This window comes from Gopherus flavomarginatus, chromosome 4, assembly GCF_025201925.1.
Source record: "Gopherus flavomarginatus isolate rGopFla2 chromosome 4, rGopFla2.mat.asm, whole genome shotgun sequence".
NCBI classification, from domain to species: domain Eukaryota; kingdom Metazoa; phylum Chordata; order Testudines; family Testudinidae; genus Gopherus; species Gopherus flavomarginatus.
Window position 1 is genome coordinate 134,983,248 of NC_066620.1, and position 14,931 is coordinate 134,998,178.

At 40.5% G+C, this 14,931-nt stretch overlaps 1 protein-coding gene across 5 annotated transcripts in view; it reads left to right on the forward strand.

The window, feature by feature from the left end:
• The window catches only part of PDSS2 (decaprenyl diphosphate synthase subunit 2), a 163,457-nt gene that overhangs the window by 71,158 nt on the left and 77,368 nt on the right, over nt 1-14,931 (forward strand). For 4 of the 5 annotated variants that reach the window (XR_007774119.1, XM_050951414.1, XM_050951413.1 and 1 more), the window contains exon 2: nt 8,150-8,284. The exons of the other annotated variant lie outside the window; for it this stretch is intronic. Coding sequence is in view for 3 of the 4 variants with exons in the window: in XM_050951414.1 (XP_050807371.1) it covers nt 8,150-8,284 (135 nt within the window). In the remaining variant the exon portion in view is untranslated. The remainder of the gene's footprint in view (nt 1-8,149; nt 8,285-14,931) is intronic. 5 annotated transcript variants of the gene reach the window in all.

Consider the following 14,931-nt stretch of genomic DNA (forward strand, 5'->3'; position numbering starts at 1 on the left):
AGTTAATAGATAATAAAGTTCTAAGTATTTGTTAAATATGTAGTAGGCAGGTGAAAATAAGTGACTTTACATTACATATTTAGCATACTGTGCTTTATTTAAATATGATCACTTGAGCAAATTCATATACATATTTTGTGTTACATATTGAATTGTTATTTCTAGCAAGTCATTATTGAAGCAGACTGGAAACTAGCCATGAGGACCGCAGAACTCTCACATTTGTAGTGTTGACAGATAACCATGCTGTGCAGATAATGGCTACCTCTAGGTTTAGAGATGGCTATTGTAATTAATGTTAAAAAATACTTTTTGAAATATAATTACGGTTACAAGTATATTGTATACCCTGTTAACCTCTTTGACTTGGGTTGAGCAAAATGGGCAGAGTCTTTCCCTGTATGTCATAAATTTAACACTATTTGCTCTTTGGGGCAAGGACTTTTTGTTCTGTATTTCTGTAGCGCTTTGCCCAGTGGGGTCCTGGTCCATAACTAGGGCTCCTAGGTGCTATGGTACTGCAAATTACTGTTTATTATTTGTAATATCACACAATTCATATGTACAGTGTGGGCCAGCTATATTTTTATGGAAACCACAGCTATGTGGCTTTCTTAATATTATTCCTAAATGTACTTACCACCTTTGTTGATTTTGCTTACATAACACTTTTCCTAGCTACTTCTTCAATCTTCCTTATTCACACTTCTGCTATTCCCATGATTTGTTAATTTCCCAGTTACTTACACACTTTCTTTAGGCTTCCCATTATCCAGTCAGCATCATGATATCTCATCCTTGTCCACTCATGTACTTATTGAACTGGCTTATTATATTTCCCATTATTTTTCTATTCTCCATTTTAATCTCATTATGATATACTGTAGAAAGCAAAAGACTTTTAATAAAATTACTTTTTTGTCATCTCACAATCAACTCCATTGCAGATATTCCAAATTTCATTCTGTTGCGCAACCTTGATTAACTAATAGGACTAATACTAAAAATATTAATTGCTTGCAACTAGGCAGTGTTTTTTTGTCAAAATCTCCAAACTGCATTTTTAAAGTAAAGTCTGTTGAAATGGGCACTACAAGTTGAGAAATGCACAAAACATTAAGTGGAATGCTCATGTTTGCTTGATTTATTCTCTGTAACAGACGGAGTGTGGTAGTAGGAGGTGTAATTTGCAGCACATTAGCTATTAGCCAATGTCACTGCTTGAGTGGGTGGTGTGAGTCTCTTGTGTCTGTGTAGCGTAATATGCATGTTTCAGAGCTAGATTCTTCTCCCCTGTGCATGAACATTGTTCACTCAAAAAAAAGAGTTCTGTGTTTAAACCTGTGAATCTGACAGTTTTCAAATGGTTTATTTTGTCATATGCATAAAATCTAGCGTAGATGCTTTTCTTCCAGCCTTTTTAATGTTTTGTAAAAGCTGGATTGTTGTAGATTGTTAGCCAGACATACTCATCTATCTTTTTTTATTTTCCCCTGAGGGTGTAGTGTATAATTCCAATCTGCCTAGTCTATAACTTACAGCAAGCAAAATTTACTAATGTCTTTTCTTGGCTCTCTATGCTCACACTTGTGATGTTATTCTGCAGAGGTTTTCCAAAAGATTCCAAGCTTGACACTACTTGCATATGTGCCCAATTTCACTTGGGTTGCTTTCAGTTCACTTTTTCCCCCTAGAGGAACCTGTCTTCTGCCACATACCCATCAAAACTAATTGCACCATCTGGAAGACTTCTGTGTAGCTGTTACTTGGGCAGAATATCTCTTGAGAATTTAAATCAGGTAGAGTGTGAATGTGACCCCTGAAGCCATGTCAAATAGATGCTATAGTTTCTAGTTTCTAAAGAATGGTCACCTTAGGCTTTTTTTAATTTGTCTAATGTAATTTGCTTTAGTATGGATATGATACATGTCAGATACATAATTTGTCATTTCTATAAATGGAATTGGACTTTGAATAGTATTTTGCTCATAAATCTATATGTATGTGTAAGGTGTCCTGGCTAAAATTGTATTTTACTTATATAATTATGTGATAGACATACCACATATTTAGTCATTATACCTGTACAGTTCTTCCTCTTTTACACCTTTGAGTGCCTTGCCCTGCACTCTGCGAACAATCTGTTTTTACTAGCAACATTCTAAACCTCTGAACTTTCAAACAGTTGGATTTTTTTATTAATAGTAATAATAGGCTATTTTTCATTCCCTTCCCTCCCCTAGTATGGATCAGGTGAACGTGGAAATTTAAAACTCCACTTGTTCTCTACTTGCCATATCCATTTCTAAACCAGCAACTGATTTAAGTACCTGTACTTTGTGGCTCAGCAGGTCTGTGTCCCATGGGAAAGCTGCTTTTTAATGGTATGATATAATACAATTTGTTTCTAGCCTGGACAAATCATGAGATACTGGGCTTCCAAATATCAAAAACAGTTTCCTCAGATTATTTTTAATATGTTTAAAATTATGAATACTAATTTTTCTGTACATGAGAACTAAGGCAACTTGGTTTTATGGACAAAGGAATAGGAAAGAATAGTACCAGTAACTTTTTTTTTTAAGAGCTACTTTTCTCTAACATACATCGTAAACAAAATGCATGAATGGTGTGAGGCAGTATGAAGATTTTATTTGCACATAGTTGGATGACCTGCATCTCTCTTGTGCTTAAACACGCATGAGTAATAAGGTGAACTTAAACAGTTTTCTGGCTTTAGTTTATACCACCACACACCGTCATGTATTCTGTATATAATCAGAATATATGTATTTTTCTAACTTTTGCTGGACTGTTGTAGTATTTACATGTGGCTCAAACTTTGGAAATCTACACAATGTTAATTGTTTATATCATCAGTACTTTCTTGGCATGAGGAAGAGTGTGGCTTTTCATCTAAATTTTTGAAATATTGTAAGCAGATTTTTACTTACTCAATTGAGTAGTGAGAATAAAGATACAAAACCTGTAAATTCACTGAAAACAACTTTTTCCCTTTAAAATCCTTCATTAGGTATATATTTTCAGTAAAAAGAAACCTTATGATAAGTGAACAGTTTTGTTATTTTGTTAACTTTCCATCCTTTGTGCACGATTCCTGAAATAATCCATACGCAGTCTTTCATGCAAACTTGCTTGCAAGCACTAGTATCCAGATGGCAAAAAACTATAAAGTTAAGTAATCTGCAGTGTATATGTCCTAAATGCCTTTCCTTGTTGGATGTTGAAATGTATAAAGACTGTCCCTCTTCTTACCACAGTCTTCGTTTGTATAGAGGCAGGTACTTGTCTGTATTTCAGCACCCCTTATATTCAGATCCAGAGGGTGCTCAAACACTACCAACAGCTTACCTAGTTTCTTGATTTCTAGCCATAAATAAGGTAGTATAAAAAGGAATGTGTGAAGGAACATCAGAAAATATGTGGATTACTTTTAATCCCAAGAAAACTTATCTTGGATATAGCATCTGGGTTTCATTGATGTCTTGCTAGTTTTTACCCATTTTTAAAATTGGAATGTCTAAGGCCGATGACTGAGAGCTAGTAGCTTGCTCAATGTACCATGGTAAGTAAGTATTCACATTAGGACTCGGATCTCTCCCTACTTCCAGTTTTTTTCTTTAACCACTGGATCACAAAGGTTCCTAGTTAAGAGAATATGAAATTATTCAAGCAAGTGTACTCTTATTTTTGCAATGGTGAAGTAGTTCATGATCTGACCTTGTGCATTATCCTGTGCTTGAATACTAAATCCCAAGCTGAATATTTTTTTTGCTAGTTACTGTTACTATTACTCCATGCGCTTATAGTTTTCAAGCAACACTCAAATCTGTTGATTAAAAGTTTGCTAGCTACGTACTTAGGCACTGCCACAGCATTAATTGCCATTTACATTTTAACACCCAATTAAAGAGATACAAGTAGTTTTTAACTGCATGGCACCAAATTGACTTTTAGGATTGGCAGCCAGTGACACTGCTACAGGCTAAATTTTTTGCATCAGCTGTAAATATTTGTTGTACATTTGGCCCCAAAGATTTCTAAATATTTGAAAGCCAAGCTCATAACTCAATTCTAATCTGCAACTATTTTTTAAAAATTGAAAACAAAATTTGTACTCTTTAATTGTCACATTCTGCAGAACTGGATTGTACAGTAAGTCCTCACTTAAAGTTGTCCGGTTAATGTTGTTTTGTTGTTACGTTGCTGATCAATTAGGGAACATGCTCGTTTAAAGTTATGTAATGCTCCCTTCTAACTCGTTTGGCAGCCATCTGCTTTGTCTACTGCTTGCAGGAAGAGCAGCCCATTGTAGCTGGCTGGTGGGGGCTTGGAACCAGGGTGGATTGGCAGCCCCCCTATCAGCTCCACGCTCCCCTAAGTTCCCTGTGCAGTAGCTGCCCAGCAGGCTAGCAGTTGCAGCTGTCCCTCCCTCCACTGGCATGTGCTGCTCCTGCCCTCTGCCTTGGAGCTGCTCCCAGAGACTCCTGCTTGCTGTGTGGGGGAGAGGAAGTGGGGAGGCTAATGTCAGTGTGTCCCCCTGCTCCTGCACCCCGCTTACCCCATCTTCCACAGAGCAGGGGGGACACACCAGGGTTCAGGAAGGAGGGAGCTTGCAGCAGCTGGGGTCTCAGCAAGCTGATCTAATTAACAAAGCAGTGTACTTAAAGGGATAATGTGCATATCTCCTTCCATTCCTGCTGCCTTGTAGAGTGAGAGAGTTAACCCTTTAGGGTTCAGCCAGTTGCTAGTTCATCATTTAGCAGTAAGGGAAATATCCCACCCTCTGACTCCTCCACCTCAACCAAGCTTTACAATCATCATCACTGTCTACCAGTATTAAATTGTTTGTTTAAAACTTACTGTGTGTGTGTCTGTGTGTGTGTGTGTGTGTGTATAATATAGTTTTTTGTCTGGTGAAAAAAATTTCACTGCCTGCCTTGGCCCCATGCTACTCCCGAAAGTGGCCGGCATGTACCTGTGGCCCTGGGAAGGGGGCAGAAGGTCTCCCCGCGCTGTCCCTGCCTCGTGTTCCAACTCTGCAGCTCCCATTGGTCGGAAACTGTGGCCAATGGGAGCTGCAGGGATGGAGCCTGCAGGCAGAGCTAGCGCATGGAGACCTCCTGTGCCACCACAGTGGCTGTAGGGACGTGTGCTGACTGCGCAGCTCCCATTGACCAGGAAATTGCAGCCAATGGGACCTACAGGGGCAGTGCCTGTGGGGAGGGGCAGCACATGAAAACCGCTGGCCCCTCGCCTAGGAGCCGCTGCTAGAGGGATATGCCGGTCACTTTCGGAAGCCACTTGAGGTAAGCGCTGCCTCCTCACACAGCACAACCACCTGCCCCAGCCCAGAGTTCACACCTCACGCCCTCCCTGCACCCAAACTCCCTCCCAGAGCCTGAGCCAGACCCCTCACTCCCTCCTGCACCCAAACTCCCTCCAAGAGCCCACACCCCCTGCTGCACCCCAGCATCTTGCCCCAGGCTCAGCCCAGAGCCCCCTCCGACACTCCAAACCCCCAGCCCAGAGCCTGCACCCCCTCCTGCACCCCAACTGCCTGCCTCAGCCCAGAGCCTGCACCACACACTCAAACTCCCTCCCAGAGCCCGACTGCTTATCCCCTCCCACACCCAAAGTCCCTCCCAGAGCCTGCATCCCTTCCTGCCCCTCAATGCCTTGCCCCAGGCCGGTGAATGTGAGTGAGGGTGGGGGAGGGTGAGTGATGGAGGGAGGGATGGGGGCTGGAATGAGCAGGGGTGGGGCCTCAGAGAAGGGGCATGGAAGGGGCGTGGCCATGGGACAAGGGCTGGGCAGGGCAATGGTGTTTGGGTTTGTGCGATTAGACAGTTGGCAACCCTACTTGCTACCCATGACCTCAGAATATATTTTGGGCACCAGCTGCCCTTCCTTCAATGAGGACTGTAAAGTGAATCACCACCTGTCTAGTGGGAAAAGGCTGGCAAATGAGATGTTAATTAGGATGTCAGAACTTCAATTCTTAGCTCTCTCTACCAAACTAAGATGGCATCAGTGTTTCCATCATAGAAATCTGCAGGAGTACAACTTGGAATTCTGTACACATATTTTCAGAATATTGTTTTCTTAACAGGGGCATCTAATGCTTATTTTGCGACAGCGGGTCTGCAATTCTTGTTTTAGAATGCTACTGCTCACCTTCCTGGGGGCTTGTAGCATTTGCTAGATTCCCAAAAATGTGAGTTTGCTTGAAAAATAAATGGTTACTTGCCAAAAGAACAGAAGTTCTTTGTGAACATTGCCTCTGTTTATGTGTACTTCATACTCACTTTTCCTCAGCTTTTTGGAACTCCAACCGTTCAGTGCTGTGAGAGAGTGCTCATACTGCTCCAACAGGCACCACTTTCCTGTAGGTCAGTGGCATGCAGGGGGAGGCACATGCCACAAGTGTGAATATAGAGGCAACACTTGAAGAGCCAGACTTGATCTCCTTCACCTCTTTATTCAGCCGACTCATTCCCCAGACTCTTCCTTCCTGCTTTACTCCTACCCTATATACAAGTAGCATGCTGACTGGGTCTTCTTGACTTGCCAAATTATAATCTGTTCTGTCTTTCTCTTCTCCTTCAACAGACTAATTTTTTTTTTAACTATACTATGGTTATAACATGCCTGAAAAGCTGCTGAATGAGTTCCTTCACTGCTATCTTGTTGTAACTCATCCTATTATGGCAAGGTTTTTCACGCGTCAGAACAATCAATATTGGTGGATTGCATGTACTGCAACGTTGGTTAATGTTTGTAAAGCACTTTGTAAATGTAAACCTCTATAGAAGCAATAAGTATTATCGAGACATAATGGAATGAGTCAAGGATGCAGTGGCAGCCTTCAGTGTGAACATCGTTGTCTGTCACTGAGTCTAACATGCAAATGGCGAATTTTTGTATTTATAGAACTGTTAATGTCAAATACCGTCCTGAAGATACTCTAGTTTGTCTTGGATTGTAAAATAGTGGAAATGTTTTATAATATTCAACTATGAAGTATTCTGAGATTAAGTAATGTATGTTAGATTTTCTTACACATTAATATCACCTAGCAAAAGATACCATAGATTTTCCTGGAGCAGTGTTGTTATAAAGACAGATATGATCTAATTTCTTCCAGAGATCAAGCCAGAGAATTATAGCCAGGAATAATATGGGATACAACCTGTCTAGTAACCTACTATATTGTAAAATGAGCCATATAAAAACTAAGGTTATGATAGTATCAAAGATCTTGTACTCAAGTTCATTGGAAGTTGGATTACTGCATAACACTTTTGTGGTATATAAAATCCTTTTACTCTGAACTTTTAGCCTTCTGGAGAGTAGGACTAGAAGGCAGAGATTCCAGAAATTTTGGGTCCAGGAGGAGAGCAAAGCTTGTTTTTAAGCAAACTAATTTTTGAGCTGCCACCTCCGCGGTAGTTAAGAATTGTTCATGGCAGAAACGGTGAGAGAGAACTGAATTTAAAGATAAAGCATTTGGAGCTGTTCTTCTGTTTGTTCAAACTGTTAATCTTTCTCCAGTGAATTTAACTACCTCACTTCTGTGGAAGTTTTCTTGTCTATTGCTCTCTATGGTTTTACTAAGTTTGTTCCTAAAATGCAGTTAATCTTGTATGTTCTGATATAACATTTAATATTTTTCAGTAGATTATAGATTTTGGTTGTACCCATCTACCATCTTTATGGCTGCTTTTGTTTTTTTATACTTGGTAAAAATATTTCATACTATTACTGTTGTATTGTATAACCATCAAATTATCTAAAAATATTCCTGGTGAAAACTTTACAGAAGTGCTGGGCATACACTTCTTCTAGGAAATAGAAATGGGAATTCCAGATTGAAGTATTGTATTTATTTGTATTAGTAACATTTCACCATAAATTATGGAGTAAAAATGACAAAAGATCTTGATTGAGAACTGCAGTTTCCTTCACCCACTGATGTGAATAGTAGAGTCTTTAGATGAAATGATGATGTCACTGTGGAGGCTGAGTCTTTCTAGTTGGATTTTGTGTGAACAGGTAAAATGATTTTATGAAAAATCCTGATTTTTATTTCCCCCTCCCCCCAACCTTCCCCTCCTTCTTTTGGCAGAGGGCTTGTGTATGATAGCCGGAATAACCTACAGATGCGAGGTTTGGTCGTATTGCTTATTTCCAAAGCAGCTGGTCCCAGCAATGGAGCAGAGCTTTCTTTCCAGCATGACATGGTCAGCGGGATTTATTCCAGGTATGCTGCAACCTCTTACAGCAAAAACCACTGACATATGTTTATTGGACAGGTGACTTCCATTACATCTTAATGGCTGGTCTGAAGGGCACTTGGGGAAAGTCAACAGTGATTTTTGTAATTATAAACTTAAAAATCCCCTCTTAAAAAACCCCACACACATTTGGTATTTTATATATATACACCTCTACTCCGATGTAATGCGGTCCTTGGGAGACAAAAAATCTCACCACGTTATAGGTGAGACCACGTTATATCGAACTTGCTTTGCCCCCCCATTCATTGTTCCCTGACCACCCTCTCCAGAGACCCCCATCCCTACCCAACCCCCCGTCCCTTGACTGCTCCGACCCTTATCCACCCCCCACCCCTCTGCCACCTGACAGGCATTCACCGGCAGCAGCAGGAAGCAGAGCAGCCCGGCCCCAGTCTGCTCCGCTCCACCAGCTCCCAGCCATGGCGCTCCGCTTCCTGCCGTCGGTGAGTGTGGGGAGGTTGGGGAAAGGATGCCCCTCTGCACTCACCTGTGGCGGGAAGTGGAGCAACGCGGCCCCAGCCCGCTCCACTTTCCTTGCTGGTGGGCGGCTGGGGAAAGGTCCTGCACTCACCTGTAGCGGGAAGTGGAGCGCCACAGCTTGGAGCTGGCAGGGTGGAGCTGGCTGGGGCTGGGCTGCTCCGCTTCCCGCTGCTGGTCAGTGCGGGGAGGTTGGGGAAAGGACGCCCCCCATACTCACCTGCGATGGGAAGTGGAGCGCTGCAGCTGGGAGCTGGCAGAGTGGAGCGGGCTGGGGCCGGGCTGCTCTGCTTTCGTCACTGCTGGTTAGTGCAGGGGGGCTTGGGGAAAAGGATCTCCTCCCTGAGCAATGCAGCTGGGGCCAGGGCAAGGGAAGCAGAGTGGGATGCTCCTGGCCTGCTGCTAATCCCCTGGGCCGCTCTGGGACTGCGGGGCCCCCAAAAGTGCCCTCCCACAGCTCCTGCCCCCCAGACTCTGGGGGGGAGCCCCTGACTACCCCTGAGACCCTCTGCCCCTTATCGAACTCCTCAGCCCCAGCCTGGCCTGGCACCCTTAACACGCTGCTCAGAGCAGCGTGTCAGAGCTTTACTGTGTTGTATGCGAACCCGCATTCTATCAGGTCGCGTTATATCGGGGTAGAGGTGTATGTAATTTTTTATGTATATATGGTATACAAAGTGGTGGCCTCCCTTTCCCCAACCCTTTGTATGTTGCTCTTCTTCATTTTAAGTTGTCCAGGGGACTGTCTACCTACCTCTGTTTGTACAGCTCTTAGCATAACAGAGCTCTCATCCTGATAAGGGTTTCTAAGACCTTACATGATGATAGGATTTTTATGAGAACAGTGTCCCATGCTCTGTCCTGGCTGTTTGGCAGTTAGCTGTCTCTGGAGCTGTGCTGAAATCATAAGTGATGTTAGAACTGGTAGAAAAAAATTGAAATTTTGACAAATTTTTATTGAAATTTTATTTGAACTTTGTTGGAATCCCCCCGCCCCCCAAATGTTTTCTTCACCATCTTTGAAATTTAATTTGTGACCAGCTCTGATGCTGTTAGACCAAAAACATGCAAATGCACAGAGGCATGTTTATGACTAGATCTATTCAGAAATAGTGATTAAAGTTCCCTTGTATGCTTTGATCTGCTCCACTTTGGAACAGGAGTACATGACAGTGCATTAGGGAAAACTGAGTGTGTGGAAACGGAGTCCACAGTACATCTTTACCCCAGTTTGTTGCACACTATTAGTTTAGATCAGTGTTTGTCAACCTGGGGAGAGGGCGAGGGGGAGTCACAGGAGAGGTTTGGGGAGGTTGCAAGCAGGGCTTGCCTTAGGAGGTACAAAGCCAGGCAATGCCTGGGACCCATGCCATAGGGGGCCCAGTAAAGCTAATTTACACGTTTCAGTGCCAAATTTAAGGTAGGAGTGCAATTTTTTCTTTCTAGTGTGGGGGAGGGTCATGGGTTTTTTGTAAGTCCAATGGGAGTCACCAGCAGAAAAAGGTTGAGAAACACTGGTCTAGACAAGCCCTAAGAAACATCCAAAAATATGTAGTGGAGGTATTATTACAGAAAGGCCGATCACGGCTCCCACTTGCTGTGGTTCACCGCTCCAGGCCAATGGGGGCTGCGGGAAGCGGCGCGGGCCGAAGGATGTGCTGCCTGCTTCCTGCATGCCAATGGTTACCAATCCCTGGTATAGGAGGTATTGTCGTTTTGGTTTGTAAATGATTACAGAAAAGCTTATCTTAAAAATGCTTAAGACAAGAGAGAGGAAAACAGTGTATATAGTCTTGAATGTGGTCATTTTGAGAATGGAGATACATTTTAAGTATTTAAAGCTGTAATTAGACAAGTGACTAGTAGAAGCATTTAAAACACTGAATTAATAATGGGCCAACTGGTGCAGCACCGTGGACATCGGTGAAGCTATGAGAATTTAAGACAGTTGAAGGTCTAGTCCAATAATTTAAGTGTAAAAGGAAGACACAACCATAATAATATCTAGAATTAGTCAGACACTCAGAAGATAAGACATTTAAATGCTCCTACACAGAACATTAGTGTTCATTACTGTCTGCAAAAGTGATAACAATGGAAATGTGTTAAATTTAAATCTTCTGTGACGCTTCAGATCAATAGCAAGGTGAAATATGGGAGCAATAATGCATTCTAGTAATAATGTTGAGGCACTGTATATTTTGTACTATATATGGGCCAGATACTGCTCCCATTGAAGTCAGTGTGGGTTTTGCCATTGGTTTTAAATGGAAGTGGGTTTGAGTCCTCTGTAGTTTTTGTGAGCTTGTGTAACACTTTTTGTGGCTCTCCAAGGACACATTGGATATGGAACTTGTGGCCAATCTCTATTTTTCTCAATTAAACAGATAAAATAAAAAGGACAAAATGCTTATAAAATCAAGGTCTAAAAGCCATTTGCAATTCCTTTCTGTATTACAAATGATATTTTACAAAGACTAGTTTCCTGAATAGGAACCAAGGGACATCATTTTCCAGCCATGTAGTTTTCTCTCAGATCTTGGTACGGACACAGTCACTATTCTGTCATGATGCTGGTATGTATGTGGAAGTTAGAAGTACCTATTGACGGCAGAATACACCCCTTGAGGCTATGAAACAAAGAAACTTTATTTTATTTATTCCTTTTTATTTTATATAGTTTTAATACTTTTCAGGCTATGGAGATTCCTTCTGGAAATATGTTCTTTCAGGTTATTTTCAACTCTCCTGTAAATTATGCAGTTTTTTTTTTGTTGCCATACTATGTAATTACTTCATCTATGTACATATATGAAAAACGCTGGAAATGTTATTCCTGGCACTGTAAAGAGCATCTTCATTGCCTGATATTTGAATGCTGTGGATGGACATTATGTTGTGGGCTTTTAGCTACTGGATATGGCTCACTTGCTCTTCGAGCAATTGGTAGTGAGTAATTAATTGCTTTCCTGAAGTCCTACCATAAACTAAATTGTTCCAGTACTGCTCAGAGATTATACCAGCCCAATGTTTCTTTCCCCTGTTTGTTTTGGAATCCACGTCTGTGTTCTCTTTAAATCTCTGTCCCTACAGTGGTAGCCCTTAACTATCAGCCTGACATATTTGGTAGCCAGTATGTTGAAAATATAATTTGAGAAGAGAAGAAGGGGATGTATAGTAGAATATGCTTTACCCATTTAATTCAGAAAAGGATAAGTCAATTGCACTTTATATTTTGGAATGAGGTTTAATTATCATGAATTTTTCATCTTCCATGTTCTTCAGTAAAATAAAGTGCGAATAAGCAGTATGTATAATCTAAAATAAAATAGAATGTCACCGAGTAGTAGAATTTGATTAGGCCACTACTTATTTGTCTTCCTCTTCCTATCTCCAAATTAGTCAGTGTGTGGGACAAATGATAATATAAATATGGGGCACCTATTTATTTTTGGTGCATTTTTATTTTCTTTGTGTGTAAGCAAAGCTTTAATTGGGGTTATGTAATTTGTAAAAAAAAAATCAAACTTGATTTTAGTTGGAGCAAAGAGTCTCCTTCCCCTCCAGTTCCTGCATATAGCACTTGTATATTACTACTCCATACATAAAAAATGTAAATAAAGTGTATTAGCACATAGCTTTTCTTTTTGTTGCATTTTGTCTCCTGTTATCCTTGCTGTTCCTGCCATTTTTTCTTTTTCTCTTATTATCTTTTCCCTCCTTCCACATAAAATGAGTAATTCTGCTTATGGAGAGCCTACACTACTTGTTATATTGTATAAAATCCAGAGAGGTGAGAGGTATGGTTCTGTAGTTCGGAATAAGGAAGCGGTGGATGCCCAAATTTTGATAGACTGCTGCTGCTAATTTACACATAAAATTACCTACACATTTTTTTTATCAAAAACAAATGTAGAATCCTTATACTTGCAAGAAGCAAATTCATTTCTTCTTGTCTGAATTCACCAGGGATGGAAATCTATAGTTGATTAGATTTAGACTGACCTGCAGTTACAAGGAGGAAATGGCCAAGGGCTGCAATCTAGGAGTCTGAAGCTCCTTAGAGTCTGAAGTTCCCTCCTCGCTTCCTAGCCCAATGAGCTAAAAGCACAGTAGAAATAAACAGAACATGTTAGGTGGAAGTGAAGAGAGAAAAAAATACTGGAAACAAGAAATAAGGTAGTCTTACATGGCAATGTATGTGTGTAGAAGTTCAGCATAAACTCTTAAAGGCAGAGTGTCATCAGCAAACAGATATGCTTGTTACCACAGCCTAAGGACAAGACTGGGTCTCAGCTGCAGATATTGTAGAGATTTATCTTCTTAATGGGACTGCTAATTAGTGTTTGACTTCTAATTATAGTAACAATAGATCTTAACAACCAATCCTCACCTCTACTGATGCACATTCAGTCTCTTCATCATAAAAGTGATTTTCGTTGGGACTTATTGTTCTTATCCATATCAGCATAGGTTCAGTATCCTAAGTAGTGTGTGCTTTGAGGATCAACCAATTAAGAAGGGCAGAAAATATGTAATTCTAAAATATTCAGCATCTAAGAACATATTGAGTAGGATGGTATTCTTAACAAGATTGTTTGGTTGAAACATAAAGGAAAACATGATGAGCATGAAATCTGTCGTAATTCTTTAAGGAATTTACAGTTTTGTTTTTCATACCTTTAATAAAAATTGAGGAAAATCTACTAAGAAGTGGTTTAAGTGAGTATTTAAAATTATTTTATTTAACTTTTGATCTCCAGGATTAATGCTTTGAGATGCTTCATGTAATTTACAAGAGGAGTCTCAGGAGGTGAAAAGCACATTCAACTTGATTACATATTCCTATTGATCACCTTCCACCCGCAAAAATAAAAATCAATTCTAAATACAAATCTAACAGTATTACTAATTCATTACAACATTTCTTCATTAGCTTTTGATTGTTTTCAACATGTGCAATATTCACAAATACAGCAATTATATGTTGAATAAGTGAAAAGAATACAATGCAGAGTACATCAGAAATCATTGCAGTAAAGATTACGAAGGACTGTTGTAAGAACATAAAATAAAATCACTTCTGCAACACAGGAGTGTTTAGCACTAGAAAACTGGATATGCAAAGAGCTACCAGCCTATCTAGAACAGAGTTAAGTTTGTTAACTATCATAACAGTTTAACGCTCTTAGTCAGGGCTTTTCTGTGACTCCTTAATGGTGGAATTTGCCATAGAAGCCACCCCTTACTGCAGCATTCTGATCCAGAATCTAAGTTGTGAAGAAAACCTTCCACATACAAGCCAACACAGTGGTGTAAATACCTGAAACAGTAACTTTGGAAGGTAAGACCTGTTTGTCCCTGGGATCAGTGGGCTGCTCGCTCTGAAAACTTGTCAACATTGTTAACTGTTTCACTGCTGATGGTTTAAGCAGAAACATGCAGATAGTGTGAATGTTCTGCAGTCCCAAAATCTTTCCTGTTCTTTCCCATAAGCTAAAAAAACCCAGCTGTCTTCAGCAGCTAAACCTCCCAATTTCTCCCTGACAAATTCTGCAAGTGATGCATTTTCAGTACAGATTTCTGAAGTACATTGAAAATTACAGGAATGAAAATTAAGTATTACAATAGTACTGATTGTATTTTCTTATATGAGTCAGTCAAAAACTTTGGTTTAATTTAAATGATGTTATCCTAGAATTTCCAGTCTGCAGTGAGGCAGAAAGCTTGTGGAGTATACTAGTCCCTCCCCATAATTTGGATAGGGATGGAATATATTTATATTAAATTTTTGTTAACATCTTATTTCGGGATTGTATACTAGTTGTTTAATGCCATGGATGGGTCTAGCTACTAATGCAGGATGTCTTCATAGCTCACATTAAGCTTTGCTCATTTATAGTTCTGTGCCAAATCTATTTATTTAGAAGTGCTGTGATTTTGTAGGGTCTGTTATGGGGCAACTGCCTCCTATCCACCCCTGCATGGCTTGGGCTGGCTCTGCAGTGGTCCTGCCTCAGTTACTCCTCATGCATTCTAAAAAAAATAAAACAAACAAAAAAAACCTACAGCCAAGTTTGGGTGTTCCACTGATTTGGCCCTTTGGCTGAGTAATTTAAGAAAAGTCCAACTC